This window comes from Plectrocnemia conspersa, unplaced genomic scaffold (genome assembly GCF_051122295.1).
Source record: "Plectrocnemia conspersa isolate PC_06_02 unplaced genomic scaffold, ASM5112229v1 ptg000002l, whole genome shotgun sequence".
NCBI lineage: Eukaryota > Metazoa > Arthropoda > Insecta > Trichoptera > Polycentropodidae > Plectrocnemia > Plectrocnemia conspersa.
In genome coordinates this window covers 7,270,866-7,290,923 of record NW_028277166.1, presented here as the reverse complement: position 1 = coordinate 7,290,923, position 20,058 = coordinate 7,270,866, and the positions used below count along the sequence as shown (strand labels likewise).

General features: G+C 31.3%; 2 protein-coding genes across 2 annotated transcripts in view; one reads left to right on the top strand and one right to left on the bottom strand.

The window, feature by feature from the left end:
• Positions 1-1,051: 1,051 nt before the first annotated feature.
• Positions 1,052-2,138, top strand: LOC148237503 (THUMP domain-containing protein 1 homolog). The gene has a single exon (XM_088205073.1). The coding sequence runs from the start codon at positions 1,120-1,122 to the stop codon at positions 2,014-2,016; it is 897 nt and encodes a 298-aa protein (XP_088061199.1). The 5' UTR covers positions 1,052-1,119; the 3' UTR covers positions 2,017-2,138.
• A 945-nt stretch (positions 2,139-3,083) lies between these two features.
• The window catches only part of unc-13-4A (BAI1 associated protein 3), a 68,218-nt gene continuing 51,243 nt past the window's right edge, over positions 3,084-20,058 (bottom strand). The window contains exons 5-22 of the mRNA XM_088205072.1: positions 17,394-17,682; positions 12,726-12,904; positions 12,493-12,659; positions 12,205-12,425; positions 11,968-12,141; positions 11,608-11,691; positions 9,530-9,691; positions 9,407-9,458; positions 9,057-9,339; positions 8,854-8,917; positions 8,521-8,672; positions 6,656-6,746; positions 6,419-6,590; positions 6,125-6,350; positions 4,500-4,662; positions 4,261-4,420; positions 3,453-3,699; positions 3,084-3,393 (exon numbers count right to left, since the gene is read on the bottom strand). Coding sequence (XP_088061198.1) covers positions 3,302-3,393; positions 3,453-3,699; positions 4,261-4,420; positions 4,500-4,662; positions 6,125-6,350; positions 6,419-6,590; positions 6,656-6,746; positions 8,521-8,672; positions 8,854-8,917; positions 9,057-9,339; positions 9,407-9,458; positions 9,530-9,691; positions 11,608-11,691; positions 11,968-12,141; positions 12,205-12,425; positions 12,493-12,659; positions 12,726-12,904; positions 17,394-17,682 — 2,978 coding nt within the window. The 3' untranslated portion in view covers positions 3,084-3,301. The remainder of the gene's footprint in view (positions 3,394-3,452; positions 3,700-4,260; positions 4,421-4,499; positions 4,663-6,124; positions 6,351-6,418; positions 6,591-6,655; positions 6,747-8,520; positions 8,673-8,853; positions 8,918-9,056; positions 9,340-9,406; positions 9,459-9,529; positions 9,692-11,607; positions 11,692-11,967; positions 12,142-12,204; positions 12,426-12,492; positions 12,660-12,725; positions 12,905-17,393; positions 17,683-20,058) is intronic.

The following is a 20,058-nucleotide window of genomic DNA, read 5'->3' as shown; positions in this document are numbered from 1 at the left end:
AATAATAGTATTTATCCTTTTGATGAGTTGGGATTGGGGTCATGTGGTTCCAGCTTCTAACAAAGAACTTCCACGGACAACGGTGAAGCCGAAAGATGTTGCGGGGCGAAAGATAAAATCGTGTCGTCGCTATCGCAGTGGAAATGATTGGTTATCTAGCGTTCAAATTAGAACTTTTAATAACAATTATGACTTACAATAAGTGAGAATCGAACGAAGCATATATAAAGCAAATTTTTCATTCTTTACTTTAACCAACACTTATAAGTCTTTAGTAAAATCGGTAAGGATATCTAACATATTTTAAAAACATGTAAAATATTCAAGTGCAGACAAACCATGGAGCAATGTACGAGATGCGATGTGTGTCTACTTTTTCTTCCGCTTATTTTCCCCTGAGAGATGAGTTGACTTAGTTTGTATATTGGTTAGTATAGTTTTAAAACTTTAATTAGGTTTGGTTTGGGTTTGCACAGCAAATGGACATTTCGCAACTATCAAATTGAGTTTCATAGACATTTTAGATCAGCATATAATTTCACTAGCGCCTATCAGTTGTATTATATACTCGCTAGTAGAAATATGTATATGTATTTGGACTTCACTAGTAAAGACATATTTTCACTGAAAAATACACACTCACTGTAACATTTATACATCGCATGTACATAAATAATAAGTATATATATATTGCTACATATGGAAATGTTGAAATCATATAATTTTATCAGTACCTGCTAGATAAATTACATTTTCACTGGTAAAAATATATATCTACCGGTGAAAATGACATATTGGATTCATTGAAATGAAATAGATACGAAACTGTTTTGTATATATATTGCCACATATGACCCCCCCTGGAAAAAAGTGAAATGATATCTCTGGTTGGAACGGTGGCAATTTGAAGTTTGTAGGACACAAATGTAATATCCGACAGCAATATAAAATAATATATAATTCATCATCGGTCAGATCATGTGCATAAAGAAAAAAATGGGATCACATTTTGATTCAAAGATATAATATAACGGGCATTAAATCAATATTGTAAAATAGTAACGAGAATTTTGTGGCACATCACTAGAACAGATTGTCAATTCGGTTGTCGCTTTCAGCATGGCGGACTCCATGAAGAGAGGTTATAAGAAAAACAAATACTTCTGTCAGGACAATAAAAAGAGAAAGCTGCACTCGCTGGAGGTGGGCGCCCGAGGTTTCTTATGCACTTGCAATTTTCAAGAGAAGAACTGCATCAGCGAAGCCTGCAATATATTGACCGAATACGCCGACAGACTATTGGGACCGCCCCCCGAAATCGAAGACGAAGACGAGAGCGAGGAGCCGCTGGACCTCTCCGACTTGCTCAAGCAGCAGATATCCGACATTAAAAAGGGAACCACCCGAGAGAGAAGATTCCAATCGTTAGCCACTTCCGTCACCAACTGTGTGTTCATTCAAAGCGACATAGAAGATCCGGTGAAACTGTGCCACAGCATCGTCGAAGACATACACGCCACTAAGAGGCAAAAGACTCGCTTTTTACTCCGACTGGTGCCCGTCGAAGTATCGTGCTCCATCAAATTGAACGAAATCACCGAAGCCGCTAACAAACTGTTCGATAAATACTTTACCGGAGAGCCCACCACCTTCTGCGTCGTGTTCAACAGGCGCTACAGCAACTGCCCTAGGGACGTGATCATACAAGAGCTGGCCAATCTGGTGGTGGCCAAGAACGCGGCTCACAAAGTCGACTTGCAGAACCCGAATCTGTTCGTCATCGTCGAAATCATCAAAGGACTGTGTCTGATGAGCGTCGTCGCCGATTATTACAAATATAGGAAGTATAACTTGTCCGAAATTTGCGCTAACAAACCGGCATCCTCTAATTCCAACGCCGAAACCGCTACCACCTCCGACGTCCAACAAGACGACTCGGCCGTACCTCTGGACTGCACCACTCAATCCAAAGACGAAGACGCAAACGCAAACGCAAACGAGGAAGAAGCATCATAAGCATTAAACGCCACTTTAGAGCTTCTGTTTAAATTTACATATATTATAACTCATATATTTATGTAACCTTTAACTTATAATACTTTTTTTATGTATCGAATAAAAACGTGAATTTATTGATATTGAAATGTTTTTATTAGCATATATAAGTATACATTTCATTTTTTATATCCTTAATATGTGTATATTTTTATAAGTATTATTACTATTATACGAAACGAACATTTTCATATGTGTATCAATGATTTACTCTGATTATATCGGCGATTCGATTGGTGCTTCAATTTTTAGTTGGTCCATAACGTTTTAAAAGGTGTTTTCAAAATATTTGCGATTTTAAAACATTCAATAAGATACGTATTATATGAGTAATATAATTTATTTATTAATTATTAATATATTGTTTCATTACTAGGCAAACCTTCTATGTACATATATGGTAAAATCAATTTTTTTTTATTTATTTATTATTATAAAGTAATCCATTGTTAAAAATACATATAAGGTTTGCATATTAAGCAAATAATAATATAATGAAAGCTTCGTCAAACGATTACATTATAGTAACATCAAAATATTTATTATTTTTAATGCGCCATTCTATTTATTTACAATATATATTTTTCATCTTCCTTTGATTCATTTATAAATAACATTTAATTTAAGCCTTTATAATTTTTATTTAAATAAATACGTTTATTATACTATCTTCATTGTTAATTTTTCAACCTTAATGCTAAAAAAGATCTCTTAATTCTATGAATACTTGATTTTCGTGTTAGCGTATAGGATAGTTAGAAAAATACTATAGATTAATATTTTAAAGTTAACGACATGCTTTCAAGCAGTGCATTTATAATTAAATGAACACTTCTTAGTTTAACGTATAAAGCAAGATATGAAGTAATAGGAATAATTTAATATAAACATGATCTTTCGACGGGTACAATTCCTGTAATAATAACACGATTATCAAATAAGAAAAGACAAGATCACAGCCGAGAACTATATGTACAGAAATTTTGTTCGTTACGTACTAGTCGTGTATAACAAATTAAATAAGTAGATCAAATGTAGGTTAATTATTTAATCAGTCTTAAAAATCATAAAGTAGATATTAGCTTAGCTTCAAGAAACGGAGAATAATCGTATTCAAGATGATGTTAATAACATTATTGTCAATCGTTCATATCTCATATTGACCATAATAGTATTGTAAGTTTTTTTCTTCGAATAAATATACACACTGATCGTTCTGCAGATTGTCTTCGTTCGATATAGATTCTTATTGAGCAAATCGCAACTTTTGCTTCTTCACAAAATCGATCGCCGGCTTGTCCGTCATTCTGGACTCCAATATCTGAAGAATCGGATGTTCTGAAAAATAAATTTTAATATTATTATTTTTATATAAAAATAGAGCTCAAGGAACTTACGTCTGTCGTATTGTTGCATCAACGGCAAATCGACTTGCTTCAATCCGTGAAAGTTATCGACGTTGGACGAACAATCGGCCACTCCGGGAATGTGAGCCAAAGACATGAAAGCCTCTCCGGCGAAATCGTTGGCCGTGATTACATCGTGATCCATCACAGTGAACGCAATCATTGCGCCTTCCAATAAACATTGCTCCAATGTTATGGAGAATTCAAAGCATTCGTCAAATATGGGATTTAAAGTTTTCTAAAAGAATACATGTATTTAAGTATGAATTTTAACTATGCATAGATCTACAATCAATTTATTATAATGAGTCGAATGAAATCATTGAAAGTGCGACCAATATACAATTATTATACTGTAATAACCATTGGTGAAAGCAATCTTGTTGGGAAGCTGAATGGCTCGTGTAAGAGGAGCGTTCTGGGCACAATCGTTAGGAATAAGGGACAATCCATTCAAATCCAAAAATTAAATAAGTCATTTTCTCATTTCTCATTTCGCAACTCATTTGTTTAGATTATCTACGAATTGTCGACACCACCCTCAACAATTAAAAAAATGACTACATTGAAAACAAGCTACACAGAGAATGCAATAAATAATTCTCAATACTTTAAGATTACATAGAAAATGATTTTGTATCATTTTAATTAAATAAAATACTAGATCAAACATATTTAAAATTTTCATTTGATTCACAAATATTAAAATAGTTAGTATATCACTTAAGCCAAGTTTCAACCATTTAATAATCGACTCGTGGATAACTTCAAGCAGTACACATTATATAAATAAACTTACTTTATGAACATTTGTTTGCTGTTCAGAACAATGCGAGAATACTCGTCTAGGTAAGAGCTCCACGATAACGAATGGATCGCTATAGCCATTTGGGTCCAACGGCAGAACATCTTTAGCCGATAATACTTCCACACAGAGCGAATCATGATTAAAGTATGCCCTATATTTAATAAAAAAATAAATATTTATATTGAAAAATTGTACAAAGTTTTACGTATATAAATAATTGTATTAATTACCGAACAGATAATATACCGAATGGTATAATCATAGTGTTGAATTGATCTTGCAGTCTATGCGAGTAAAACAAATCGATGAGACGTTCTGTAGGCGTTTTGTGGTACTGCAAACGTTGCTCGACCCGGCAGAATGCGTCGGAGTGCAATTCGGCAATTGCTAAGCCTAAATAAAAAACATGATTAATAAAATACACTTCATTGCTATGCAGAACTTGCATAAGTGATATTTAAAAAAATATGTGATTTTATTTATTTGTGCTGCGTGTTCATATCATGTTGGCTATCACCACTGTAATATATCTGTTGGTCGACAGTGTAAAATATTTGTAGTTTATTTCAATTTTAAATTTGAAAAAAAATTGGCAAAAAACTTTTTTTAAATAATCATACATTTTTATTAGATAACGTTTAAAATCAAATTTGGAATTTGGATAAAATCAATAAATGTCAAACTGTGGATATCGAATATTTTGAACAGGTCTCGACCATCTTCATTTCCAAGTATTAGTAGTAAAATTTTGGAAGACCTCTAAAACGAAGACGTCATTTGAGGAGGATGGAGGGGAGCAGGTGAGGGCATTGACCCCCATTTAATTTAGCTAAAAAATGCATGTCATTTAATGAAATACTACAAATCCTAATGTACTCGAAATATTAAAAAACCACCACTGACTTTTGACAATTTTCTGGAAAAAGCTTAAATGATATCACTGTTTTAAAGAAATGTAAAAAAAATACAAAGATTTTTCATGAAATTAGAGCTTTTTTTGTTGGATTTTTTATGAACACATTTTATATTAAGTTTTAGATATCCACAAATTTTAGACCTTTTTGTTGAATTTTTGAGCGCAAAAAATCGGGAAAGGGAAAATTCGTGAAATCAGAAAGTTTTTAATGTTGCATGATTTTGAAGAAAAGTGAAAAAAATACAAGACTTTTTATGAATTTAGAGCTTTTTTGCTGGATTTTTATTACATATATAGTACATATTTATATTTTACATAAATTTTTACATATCCACAATTTTTAGCCATTTTGCTGGATATTTTAATGGAGGGGCAAATTTGTGGACTTAAAAGGTTTTTCATTTTTCATTTGACCTCAAACCCCTAACAGGATATAGAGGACAAATTTGTGGACTTTTAATGCATTTTTTTGCAAATTTTTATCGAATTTAGAGCATATTAAGGGGAAAAATCGAAGAAAAACGAAAAAAATTACAAGAACTTTTCACGAGATTGTTTTCAAGAAAAATCAAAAAAAGAGGAGGGGGGGAATTTGTGGACTTTAATCATATGTGGACGAATTTAGAGTTCGTTTTAAGAAAAATCGAAAAGGAACAAAAAAATTATAGTTTACAATTGTATAGCTTTTCTTATGAATTTTTGAACTCAATACTCTGTAAAAAAAAGTGTGGGAGGGGGGTTAAATTTGTAAAAATAAAAAAATTTTTTTTTTACAAATATCCAAATTTTTGCCTTATTAGTGGATTTTTGAATTAAATTCCCTGAAAAATGGGAAAATTTTACAGACTCTTTTTGAAGCAGGGACGTCATTTAGATCTAGCTCTATATTCCAGAACATCATTCCTATAAATAAATATCCCACATACAATATATGAATACCTTTTCCTTCAGCGTGGAAGAAGTCCGTCAAAATATCTAGAGCTTCTGCAAGTCTATCATGAAAAACTGGTGGTCTATCCACAGCTGGAGCGTCCACTTGAGCGGCCAACTCCATTAAAGCACCAGCCCATACAACTGATAACACTCGGGAGAAGTTACGTGGCAAGAGAGCACTGTTCAGCATCGCCAAATGTATGTCCAAGTATTCCAATAGTGGAGTGATTGCCTAAAAAGAAGCACAGTTAGTGATATCAAAATAACACTAAAAATTATATTAAAATGCAGTGAATGTACTTGAGGTGTCGGTAGTGAATCTGGTGACCAAGCTAAATGGAATATGGTCTTTTTGAGTGGTGATTCCATTTGTGGTGCGACTCTGGATAGCACTTGTTCGGCTCGAGCTTCCAATTGTTGAAGAGCTGTATCCAGAACGCGAGCACGTTCCAAATCTCCAGTTTGTTCTGGTCTGTAAATTATTAGTATAGACAGATTTTAAAGTTATATTTAAATACGGAATTAAAGTTAGCTTACTTGATTTCATCTGCAAATTCTGCTAAAGATCTTCTTACGTATTCAAGATTGTTAACAGCGACACACATCTCATCAGTTGTTTTGAAAGGACCTAAAGCACAATTTATTTAATTAATCTGGAGACACTTCACAAATGTCACATAAACAAATATTGTACAGTACTCAGTCATAAGCTATATAATTTGATAGAAGTATTCATGATTTTTTGCAAATATATATAAAAAAAAACAGGTAAGTTTTTAGGCTTTATATTATAATTATCGTTCTACAATGTCTATTAATGTAATTTGTTTTTTGCTTTGTTTTGTTTTGTAATCAGCGTTAGAAACTCTGCATATAAATCAGAATATGAGCTTTTCGTCAGTGTGATAAACAAACAATTATGCGTATCTGAGCGAAGTTCTTCAAGTGCACTGAAACCGTTTGACCTTACTTTAACAAAAAACATGAATCCGTGCCATTTATCTTCGCCGAGCAAATACGCCATGCTCTGATTGCACATTACAGAAAACAGCTAAGTCGCTAAATGTACCAATTCATGGTTTAGTTACAGCTTTATACACGGAATATATCTGATAAGATCAGTATAAGTAAAAAAGGTAAAGGTAAAAGAGTAAATTAAGGCTGTTGTTTTATAATCATTTTCAGGGATAACCTTATTATTTATAGTTTAGAATCAGGCATGTCATTTTAGATTTTTACAGAGTGGGGGGGGGGGGTGGTAAAAGTTCGCCAGTATATGCTCATTTTTTAAAATATTTTAATTTCATTAATACTCATAGTATTTCATTAAATGACATGCATTTTACTGTTCAAATTCGAGGGGGGAGGGGCAAATTTCCCTGGCTAAAAACACAGTCGAATCCAAAAGTTCAACCAAATCTTTGATAAGTTGTGATTTAAAAATAATTTATGTCCAAGCTTTGCACAAATCTTAACTAAAAAGTTAAAATTTTGTTGGCTGAAACAGCAAAAGTTTTAGTGGTGATTTAAGGCGTCACGAAAGTTGCGCAGGTTATTATGACTGGTCTTTTTAGGTCAACGCAACTGATTCAGGACTACCGGTATTTTTATTTTGTGGTGGAAAAAATGTAAAACTGATTATTTTCTATTTTTTTAAGAAGTGGTAAGTATATTCAACTTGTTTTTAAACAACAGTTGTATTATTAAAAAATCAGCTATACTAGTTAATTAAAAAAAATAAAATAAAATTTATTAGGAAATAATATATTATAGAAGGGTTCGATTTGATTTATTCATATTTTTAAAAATACGTAATAGCATATTGAAAAGCCATAAATTAATCTTTATGGTTAATATAAAAATACCAACTAGACAAACGCGGCAACTAAATTTATTTAATATTAATAATGTTAATTTCAACTACAGTGTGCAATCCACATTGCCAAGATTACGTCGGTAAATATTTTTTTACCAATTTTGTTATATATTTTTAAGAAAAGATAAAAAAAAATTTTAATTATATAAAATGTATTCATTGATTTTTATTTTCTGTAAAAGCCTAATAATAAGGCATTAAATTTATAAATTAATAATATCATCAAAAAGTTCAAAATGGTTGTTCAGTCTATTATCTTATTCAATTATGACTGTGAGGCAAATACGCATTAAGTTCGTTACGTCGGAAATTAAATATATATTTCGGGCAAAATCCTTAATAAATGGATTTTCCTAATCGTCCAACCCAGGGATGTTGAACGGAAGTGTGTGACAAACAATGGGACGTATAGAGAGCATCCCTTAATTAAAGATTAATTTATCCCTTCCGGCACCCCAATCCTATTTAATAGTCTCGAACATTGACGAGGCTTTTCGGAATGGGTGTCACGTTTATCTTCACATACCGACTATATCGTAGTAGCCACTGTCGGCGAGCCGCTGATGTATGAGATCTGCGTAGTGCAGGGCCGCAGCGCAAAGGGCGTCCAACAACTGAAGGGCATGGTTTTGATTGGGCCAGCTCAACAAGCGCCAAAACTCGCGAGCCTGGTAGAAGCTGAAAAACAAATAAAGATTTATTAAAAATAATTTTCAGACTACATTTCGTAAATTCATTATTAACGAAATTAACTAAAACACTACATATTCTATATATACATATATCACTAAAATACTCGTTAACCTTTTGCGTGTTTTAAACTGACAATTTAAATTTATATACAGTAATGTATACATACCATGCTGCTGTGTCAACTGAAGAAGTACTGTGCTTTACTATAAATTCTCCTTCGCACATTCGATCTACAAAATTAAAATACTTTCAATGAAATTTAATCATATTAAAACGTATCGTGGAAAGCTTTCAAATCAAATTCGCATAAAGCTCGTTTTTGTGAGTATATTTAATTGATTTATTTACTTCGGTTGCTAAATGTATTACCTAACGTTATGGCCGCTCTAACCCTGTGTAAAGCCTTCGCTTTGGTTATGACGAGCCATCTTTCGATCGCAGGGGAGAACAATTCATGGCAAGCTGTCAAAGAAAGCGGTTTGTCCGTTGCTGAAGTTGGTAAATGTTGTTTCAGAGCGAGAAACTCCTGAAGGCCCAAGTATAATTCGAAGGGTAGAGTTTGAGCTGGCTCTTTATCTCCTTCGGCAGAAGCCCAGTGATAAGGCGGAAGAGGCTCCCAACTCTCCAAGCAACGACGGACATCTTCAGCCAACTGGAATGTACAAAATAAAATCATGAAACACATTTTTTTATTAAAATATATATTTTAGAACACATGCCATTTTTTCAAGTTGCTTGTAAACAACGGTAAAGTACGGTATGTTGTTAGTGCTGAAAAGAAATAATTTTTCAAATAAATGTATCATAATATAAGTAATAATAAGTATATGAAATATCATTACGTCTCGAAAAGTGGATGATAATATGTAAACCCTTGTTGGAGATCAACGAGAAGACTTGTCGCTAAATCTAAGAGCTTAATAGCGCATGTTCTTCCGCCTTCTCGGGTTAATCTGGTGTACCATTCGGCAGTTCCTTTGCGGATGGCTACTGCAATCTCACCCCTGAAATATAAAGCGTGGGGATTTCAAGACAACATTTAAAAATCTTTTACTTAAAAATCATGCAGAACACCCATGTTTGCACAATAGCCACTCAATATTTCCAAAACCAGCAATTATCGTAAATTAGCATAGTATAAGTTTCAAGACACACACGTACAGATAATACTCTTGGTAATTACCAACAGTCGCTTAACGTTGGACCTTGATTTGGATTTTTGTTTTATCGAGGGGGGGGGGGGTTAGATATTAATGAGATTGGCTCTTAATTAGCCTTGTCTGCTATTCATTAAAATTTCTGAAAATAGGCAATAACTGGAAAAATCACATGTCAAATGTCAAAGACTACTACTCGGACAAATAGCAACTACTATAAGAGGTAAAAAAATAATAAATATAAAAATAAGAGCTTGTTGGTAAATTTGTATTTTAATTTATTTATATCTATTTTCCAAAAAAATTGTATCTTTTAGTTATGATTATCCGAAAAAAACTTATGAGAGAGGTGTGCTTAGAATATTGTAAATCTGTAGAAAAAAAATATTTCTCATATTTATTTACTAAAAAAATGAAAGATAAATAAATTTTGATGTAAAAAAACAACTGTCAACATATTTTAAATAAAATTTATTTTTATTATATTGTCTAATACAACCAATTATAGTTAGTAAAAGAAATAAAAAATATTTTTTATTTAATTTTTTCAAATATGTTTTTTATTTAAATATGATTATTGAGACTTAATTATTATTAATATTTAACACCAATGTTTAGTGAAGCATATTTTTTGGGTGAAATATGGCTAAATGAAGACAAAAATATACAAATAGTAAAAATAATTTCGTGTATGCAATACCTGATTTTGATTTCACTTCGCCAGCCATCCCTATCATAAAGAGGCGTGATCATTTCTGTGTTATATGAAATAATTACTAGGAGATTTAAAAAAAATGCGCTAAAATATCGGCCGGTGGGATTTTTTGCATAGGTAGGTTGGACCGATATTTCCCTTTTAGTCCCCTTGGACTAAAAGGGATAATATTATTCTACTTTGTTATCCTGTTCCTATAAAATTACTTAGGTTAATTACCTAAAATAATCATCATTTTATTATACGCTTTTGCTTTCACAAGATGTACGGTTTTAAATAAAAAAAATTGTAATACCGGTAGTACCAAAGGTTAATTTTTGACCTAATACCGGTATTACCGGTATTGAAATCCCTAGCAATGATATGCCTTTAGCTTAAATGTCTCACTCTAAGGTCAATAAACTAGACCAGAATAAAGATGACCCTCGGGGTCGGTTAACAAGGGGTTTACACTTTCTGGTCGACCAGTTGTAGAGACAAAAAATGAATAAACCTCACAGTTATTAAGTCAAAGATCAAGTGATTTTAAAGCCATATAACCCAATTCGTTCATTCACTATTTCAGCTTTAACTGCATGTCTATTTTTTTTTAAATCTTATTAAAATAATAAGCAATGATCTAAAACGTAGATTGTAGATTTTTACTCAAAAATATTGTATTTTTTGTAAATTAATATGATATTCTTTGATTTAAAAATTCTTTGGTTTCGATCGATTCGGCATAGCTTGCGGAAACTTATATATCCATCAGAATTGGAAGAAGTCCAGCCTCTTTCCAGTCTTAGATCATCTGACTAATAACGACGATTTGGAGCGGAACCAGACTATTTGTAGTTGTTAATACATTTCTTATTAGACTACGTATATCTTAGTGTAACGTATGTATGTATTAGGCACTGACTTTTAAGGTCTTTGTACGAATAAGCTCTACATATTTTTGAACTCAGATACGCAATATCTTTTTTTATCCATGAGATACAAATAAATTAAGTTTTATGAGGCTCATTTAGCAAGTTCTTGATTAGGGGTGGCTTTGGTAGATTCTTACCGTATTTCTTTATTGAAAGGACAGCATTTCCAAAAAGCTTTCATTTGAGATAGACAGCCCAGGCATCTCAGCAACCCTTCGAGTCTGTAATATTGCAAAAAATATTTTTATGTAAATACAGAAATTTGGATACAGGTTGTCTATTAAGACTTTTTCTTTTTATACAAATATATATTTTATCATAAATTTATAAATACAAATTAAATTTATTTTTCAGCATTAATATATTCCCTTGTGAATTATTATAATGGAGCATTATTTGCTAATGGATTTATAAATACAATCAGCTTAACGCAGGTAGGTAATTGAACGGAAATATAATCAACTGTATTACAATATTTGAATAGCAAAATTTCGTACCTAACCAACGAAGGTGGGTGTAGAGCCGGATATAACTCTCGATGCTTTCTGATTTGATTCAACGACCTTTCCAAAAACATCGTGAAAGATTCCGCCAACCAATTCTCCTCCTCTTTGGTAATGGTTCTGGCGCACCAAACTTTATCTAGCTCAGATAGCAACTTATGCATGTATCTAAAGAAAAAGATTTTATTAGCTATCTGATAAATTTAAACCTCATATATTAAAAAAGCTCACCTTGGATCTAGAGTCTTATCCAAATTTTGCCTTACTGCGCCAGCCCAATGAGCAATGGCTATTTGGAGAGCAGATAAATCGCCTTGGACAGCATGCTGATGCAGTAAAGTAGCCGCAGGACCCGATAGTCCATATCCGCCGTTCTTTTCACTCTCATTCAAGCATAATTGTCGCGATTCATAAGCTAGCAGCACCGAAAACAAACGCTCTTGCTGTCGTACCTTAAAGTTAGTTTTATTTTTAATTTTGCCTCATTAACGCATGGAAATTGTTTTAAAAACATCCTACTTCGGTCCAACTGTCTTCCTCGGAGGTTCCTCTATCCTCTCGGGTGCTCAGCCATAGTTTTAGTCGAATTCTTCCCTGAACGGACGACCTTTGCGAACGTGCTTCCAATTTGAACCAACCCTCTAATCCCGTCGAGGGTATCTCGTGCAAAGGCACGTTTACACAACCTGCCAAACACAAACAATGGTTGTAAACATCAATAACAATTTAACAATATAGTCGATGCGGCTTACCTAAGAAGTCGTCTTGACTTCCTTGCCTCGCAGATTGGCAAACTTGCTTGAAGAAACGGCCTAAACCGCGAACTCCGCGAACTTCATTCAGCTTGGAAACTGCATCCAAAACTGAACTTTCGTCGTCGTGGTCCCAGATATCCAAATGGAGTGAATCGCTTTGAACGTCGTCGATGTCGCTACAAGAAACGTAGATTTGAGGTTAGTTAAATAGTTTTTACTGCTAATTAAATATGTTGTACGAACAACGATGAATGAAACTTTTCGGAGAAAATAGTGGATTTATAAAAGTATATTCTTTTATCTTATTTAAATGTGTTATATTGTTTTAAATTAGTGATGAGATGGCGCGTTGTCGAAGGTCTGTGCCCTCAGATTTGTTTGGTCGTATTTAAATACTTTTAATCTAGTCCTGACAGTCATGAATATGGCTAAAAATGCACAGCATTCCTTGAGATTTTTTATTATAAGCATCAGAACTTAATACGAAGTGCGTTAAATTCAAACCTAAATTATGAAGCAGAATCTCTTAAAAAATGTATTGTGATCTCCTGCATCGTGAAATTTGTATTGCTTATAATGCCCGTATTCATTATTATTTTTAATATGAAATATTAACAGCTTAACGACCGAGGACTCACCCACGAGTCCTGAGAGAACCTTTTGCAGCGGCCGAGGACTCGCCCATGCGTCCTGCGTCACGCGTCTTCTTTTATTAAAAATACACTATGATACAATACAGTTTACCCCTATATTATAATGCTAGATGGTAGTATACTATATCTACCTAATATAAAATATAAAATAAATTATATTTTACTTTAATTTTTCGTAAAAAGAGTCGTTTTATCCCACTGCGTCGCAATGCAACGAGTCGTCGCCTATTTTAGTTTGTTATATTCTAATATTTTTGGGCTAGTGTGTTGTTTGGTAACGGTTCTCCAAGCCGCTCCCACTTACAGTGACCATATTTTTTGCATTATGGAATATTATATTTTTATTTATTGTTGCTGTTATTAATAAGTGATAATTTATAGTAAAAGTTAATTAATAATAAAAACAGTAAATTGCGTATTTACAAAAATAGTTAAATAATCATTAAGGAAATTTTTGAAATTTGACAACGTTGATTAGTGCACGATTTTTTTTGAACACCACATTAGCTTAAAAATGTGATAATTAAATTAATAACATGTATGTTTAAATGCTTCTAAAATTTTTTGTATAAACGATTTATAAAAAATATCCATTTATAATATATAATAATTTGCACTCACTAAATTTTTTGGCGTCGTAAAAACATTTGTCATTATGAAGAAAATGAACTGGATGAGTGCAAATTTGTCACACGCGGTCTATGTTCACGTACACTTGAATTAGAATTGCTTTCGCACACATCACTATGTTCACAATCACTGGAGGCGTTAAACAACGCGTCTTCAAAATTTTCGAAAAAGGCTTAATTTCTTTCGTCCATTTTGCCGTGATTGAAAATAAAAATTTGAAATCAAAATCACAATCACAAAGTATCACAGAGAGAAGAGCAATTTTCGCGATACGCTTCGACCGATAGTTCAGAGGAGACTAAATATACTGCATTACTTCGATTATAAAATGCATTTTTTTATCTGTGTGGAATTCCCGAATTTAGGAATTCCACAATAAAAAAAGTGTCAAATACCCTAATAGATGAATTCTTAAAAGGTATGCACAAAGTAAGCTGATAAAACGGGATGGGTAGTGGCGATTTACCCTTTGAGAATAACATTGATTGTAATTTATAGTAAATATTTAATATTATATTTGTAAACAAGTTTTTTTTGTTATATCACTTAATTATGCAGCTCACAGATTTAGAAACAATGGTTAAATTACGTAATTACAATAAATTTATGCAAAAAATCATAAGGAAGCTACAAATTAAATTTCGATAAAATATATTATTTGGTTTACAAGTTATAGGGAATTTACTAAAAAAGGTAATTTTTTGCTATTATTCCGCGAAATCTCCGGCCACCAAGGGAAGTTCGGCAAAAAACACCGGGCGTTAAGCTGGTAAAAAATATAGTGCTTAGATGTGTTATAAGATTAAGAATAATAAATTAACAATAACAATAGATAAAATCGTAAACTATTTTTTTTAATAATAATTTCTTAAATAAAATATTATCATAATATTTTTGTGAATTGCTAAACTCCTTGTAGTGTATGCGAATATTATGGGCTGATCTAACTTGTGTTTCATGTAAATAACCAATACAAAATTAAGTAGAAAATATCTTTCCTAAGATTAGAGCCAATGTATCTATCGCAAGTGCAGGTAGTAAATTGTCAACAATGAACCTTTTGAAATGGGTGTAGGCCTTCGCTCATAGAAATTGCGGGGCATACAATATAATTAGAAAGAAACTGTTCTGAGAATTTATGTTTGTTTTTTTGTTTATATCACCTATATAGTACCAAATTATTATTATGGAAAGAATGGAAATGATGAATATTAAATATATTGAAAGCATACATGTTACTTTTAATTTATTTAAGTGCAATAAGCAAAATATTTTTAGTGAAGTGTACCGTAAATTCATTTCGTGAGAATGGGCATACAAATGGTTAGACACTGTGGCCCAGAAATAACAAATCAAAATTTTTATTTTTAAATTTAAAAAGTGATAAAAAATCAGGTAATTAATACTAATCTATTGAAGAGTCTCATTTACTTTGTATTTGTAAGATGTTTGCCAATGTTATAAATTTGTTTTCGAAACTATTATTTCAAACAAATTAGACCCACAGGTTTAGAAACACTGGTTAAATGACGTACTTAACAGGTATTTATGCAAAAAATCATAAGTAAGCTACATATTAAATTTGAATACAATATCTTAATTGGTTTACAAGTTATAGGGAATTTACTGAAAAAGATAATTGTTTGCCATTTTTCCGTGAGATCGCCCGGCCACCAAGCAAAGTTCGGCAAATAAATACCGGTCGTTAAGCTGTTAAAGTAGTATGATTATTTTTAATTACTAAATTCTGGATCTGATAAATTATTGAAGAAATGTATTATTTAATTTGTACATAGTTTTTGTCTATAATTATTATCTTATTTGATCATCAAAAAATGTATTGCCAATTATCGAGAAAAAATATAATAACAAAATGAAGACCTCGTGTATAATTAAGGCTTGTATTTTCTTTAAGCTTTTTTAAGATTTGTAAAAGCTCATGTCTCGCATCAAACAAGAAACTTTTTCGTACAAGCTTTATATACAATAATGCTCAATGCACACGAACAATTTAATTATATAGAGGTTTACAATAAAGACTGTTTCAAAATTTAATGATTCACGAGATGTAGAAAATTTACAACATGTTACGATTTCGCTAAACATAAAATAATTTACATTTGTATGTATGTATTATATATCAGTATTATACGTATGCTTCTATATTTTATATAATACATATGTTAATATGCCGAGAATGTTGGTTGACTTTAGAAATGAAAATTTTCACATGAGCTCCAGCTTATTAACAAGAAACAATAAAAAACGACTGAGGAAAACGTAATTCTAAGAAATATTTAGAAGCTGCTGTAAATTTTGAAATGGAATGAATACAAGCAATTAGTGCCATAATATATACAACATATTTTTTGATAATTATAAAAACTTGATAATCGTTGTGTAAAAAAAACTGAATTATTCTTGCATAAATTTTTCACCTGAAGCAGTTAGCACAGAAAGAATGAAATATTTTTATATTCAGATACGTTTCTATTCACCCAATCACAAAGAGCCTATAGAATATAAAACAGAGCTGCAGTTTTAATGTTTCGTATTAGTGTCGAGCTTTTACACTAAAAGCTTTGAATTTTATATTTCAGCTCGTACATATTAAAATCTTTGATATACTAAATTCGCTCATAAATCCTTCATTTGATTCACAGAGAATGCAAATATCATAACACGTAGTTCTCAGAAACTGATAACACTATTTGGGTATATAAAGTGTTAAGAACGTAAATTTCTATTTAAATAATTCATCAAGTTATGTTACTGTATTCGTCTTGTGTAGAATATATTTTCCTTTTCATAACCATTTATCAACTAAGATGGGATATGAAATCTAGATATTTGTATGATTGTAATACATTTTGTTTTAGTCACGTAGTTTGTATATTATTTTTTTGCATGTTTTATCAATGCATTTTTCCGTTGAAATGCTTTATTTGTTCGTACAATTTTATATCCAAACGGCAATTTTTTTACAATTGTACGTCAACTTCTATATTTTATAATTTTCAACTTTTGCTTTCCCATGTTTTAAACAAATAAATATGTAGTATTAAAGTTACTGACTTATAACCATTTTTAGTTTAGTTTAAAGGTAAGCTATTGGGACGATACTTTATTGGAGTGCTATATTATTTTTCAGTTAATTTATCTGGCTATTGATGCTATTGGAATTAAATTCTAAATTAATTTACTAATTGTAATATTATCATAGATTACGTGTTGCATAAGAAAAATAAATCAAGGTTGAACTAAAAACATATTCCAAGGGAAGACGAACGTTACAGCTGAAACGCTTCTCAGACTCGCATAAATCATACTTAAGCTCACAATGTATACGTAGAAATAGTATATAATATTATGACACACTCACAATCTGAACTTCTCGTTCCACTTGGGGCTCAGCGTGTGCGGTTTAACCGAGGTGGCCCTGATGAACTTGGCTGGGACCTGACCGGCCAGACTGTCTCTGTGCTCTCGCCGAGATGATCCCTCACGTCTTTTGAAACTGAGACGGAAGCTGTGGTGTTTGCGCAGCTTATCGTGACCCGGAGAGCCGTGTTCTTCCATGGAAGGTTCGCTGAGGCGAGGAGATGGCGGCTGAGGAGACGGAGGAGCGCCCACAGGCTGTATTCCGAGCATGCAGTACGGATCACTGAAACCTGGAAATTGGATTACAAATCAATAAAGCAGCAAAACAAATCTTATTTTCTTAGATTAAATTAATAATTTTATTACTAAGTGAAACGTTCAATTTGGGAATTTCAGGTAGCCTTTTAAAATTTAGCATAATCAAAATTAATAAACAGGATTTTTAAGACGCAGTTCTTTCAACTACAATGCTGTCTTATATTAGTAGTTCTTGAGTAATAAAAATGGATTTGTTTCAATGTCATTGTCACGCCACATTGTAGTTATTATTTATGGCTACAAAGTCATTATGGCTGATTATTAAGAATGCAATTTTGCTTAAAGAGAGTCTCTTCGTCAGCATTTGTAATATCTTTTTTTTTTTTTAAGCTTTATCAGAAGCTTTTTCAAAATCAGTGTAGATGATTGCTTATATAGAGTTTTTTTGTCACAAAATTAAAAAAACAGTTCTCGATAGATAAAATAAAATAATTATTTTTGTAATATAAATATGTAAACCTGTTCAAATTAAAATTAAAATGATGAATGAGCGAGCTTGTTTTTTTAGTAAATATATTTTTTATACTTTCAAGAAAGTACTCATAAATTTCCGTTTCGGATCTAGGCGCATAAAAAGGATTACAGTTTTATTTCCGCAACAATCCTGTTAAAAGGAAGTGAACCTGTTGCGATAGAGTGACGTAGATAGAAAAACACAGTGTCGTCAAAAGTAACAAGTCATTTATTTTGTTACAGTTACATAAGTAAGCGCTTTGTGTTTCACGTTTATTTTTTATTCAAAGATATTGCTTTCTGAATTAAAAAATACTAAATTTACTCATAGCATAAAATAAATAAAAAATATCATTATCAAAATATCCGAACGTATATGGCATGAGATAAAAAAATATTATATTATAAAACCGCTGGGTACTAAAAAGTTATTTTATAGATTAAGCAATTTCTTCATTTATCTATCTACTATCTACACACGTTTTATGTGGCCCACACGCGAGACCATTTCGAAAGAAGCTGATATAAAATAAAAAAAGTTATCCAAGAGCTTATGAAGCCGTTCGCTCGAGTTTCTCCCCCGCGGGAACACAGAATAAAGTGATCAAACGACGTATTGACGCAGAGCGAAAAAGCGTATAATGGACGGAAACGTTTGAAATTACCTACTATATCTACTAACTTGTTTTCTATCTATAACATTGAAACTTGGCAAATGTATGGCGAAAAATGAATTAATCCATCTAATAAAAATGTTCTTTAAATATTATTTTATATATATATTTTTTTTTATAATTGTGATGAAAAATGTTATGAAATAAAAAATAATTACAATGATTGATTGTATACGTACATAACAATGATCAGATTGTATAATAATATTTTACAAAAACAAAGTTAGCGTGTTATTTAATATATAAATAACCTTTATTAAAAAAAGGAAATTTGTTGTTATCGCTCAATTCCGTATTTTTGCATAAAAATATTTGTACATGTACACGTTATAACATCGTCAATACGCTTTTATTGCCGACTTATATATTGTCCATAATAGCAATTTCAATCAAATATATTATTAAATGGTATAAAAGATTAAAGCAAAAAGTTATTATAGTATGTATATATGTATTATATATACATATAAACATATTTCTTTGGTCAATTTAATAATCAAAAATTATCTTTTAAATAATGTTTTTCTTTCAATATTAATGATTAAGATTTGAATCGTATCAATTTAATATAAAACGTGTTTCATGGTTGAGCTTTCGATCCAGGCGTAGGAAGGGTGCATAATTCAATTATCTTTATTGGATTTTTCTATGGGGAATGTTATCGTATATCTTTGTATATATTTTAAAATAAATTATAATATCCAGGATATTAATACTTTGCCCTAATTTGACTAACAGTCAATGTTATTGATTAAATTGAATGAACAGAACTCATTTTTTTGTATTATTTCAAAATTATTTCAAACAGTCAGTACAGGAACATTGATTTTTTTGGCTACAAATATATTTAACTGAATTATTTGTTATTAACAATTTTGCTTTGTCAAAATATTAAAAATTTATTTTATTTTTATGATTCATTATAATATACAATAATACTGTTTCGTGTTTCAGATTATATTTTTTTGTAGATATTAACCGCTACTAAAAATGATGTTATGTTATTAAGCCAAGAATATTTTGCCACAAAATTTGTAATTATTGGTAAAAATGGTTCAATCTATAATAAAATACCTAACATTTTCAATTCATTTGAAAATAAGTTTACAACTTCGCTAAATATTTCCTCCAGAAAACATTTTATATTATTTAAAGTTAAATTAGATATTTAGTGATAAAACTAAATATTGTACATATAGTAAGATTGTGTTTAAAACTTAG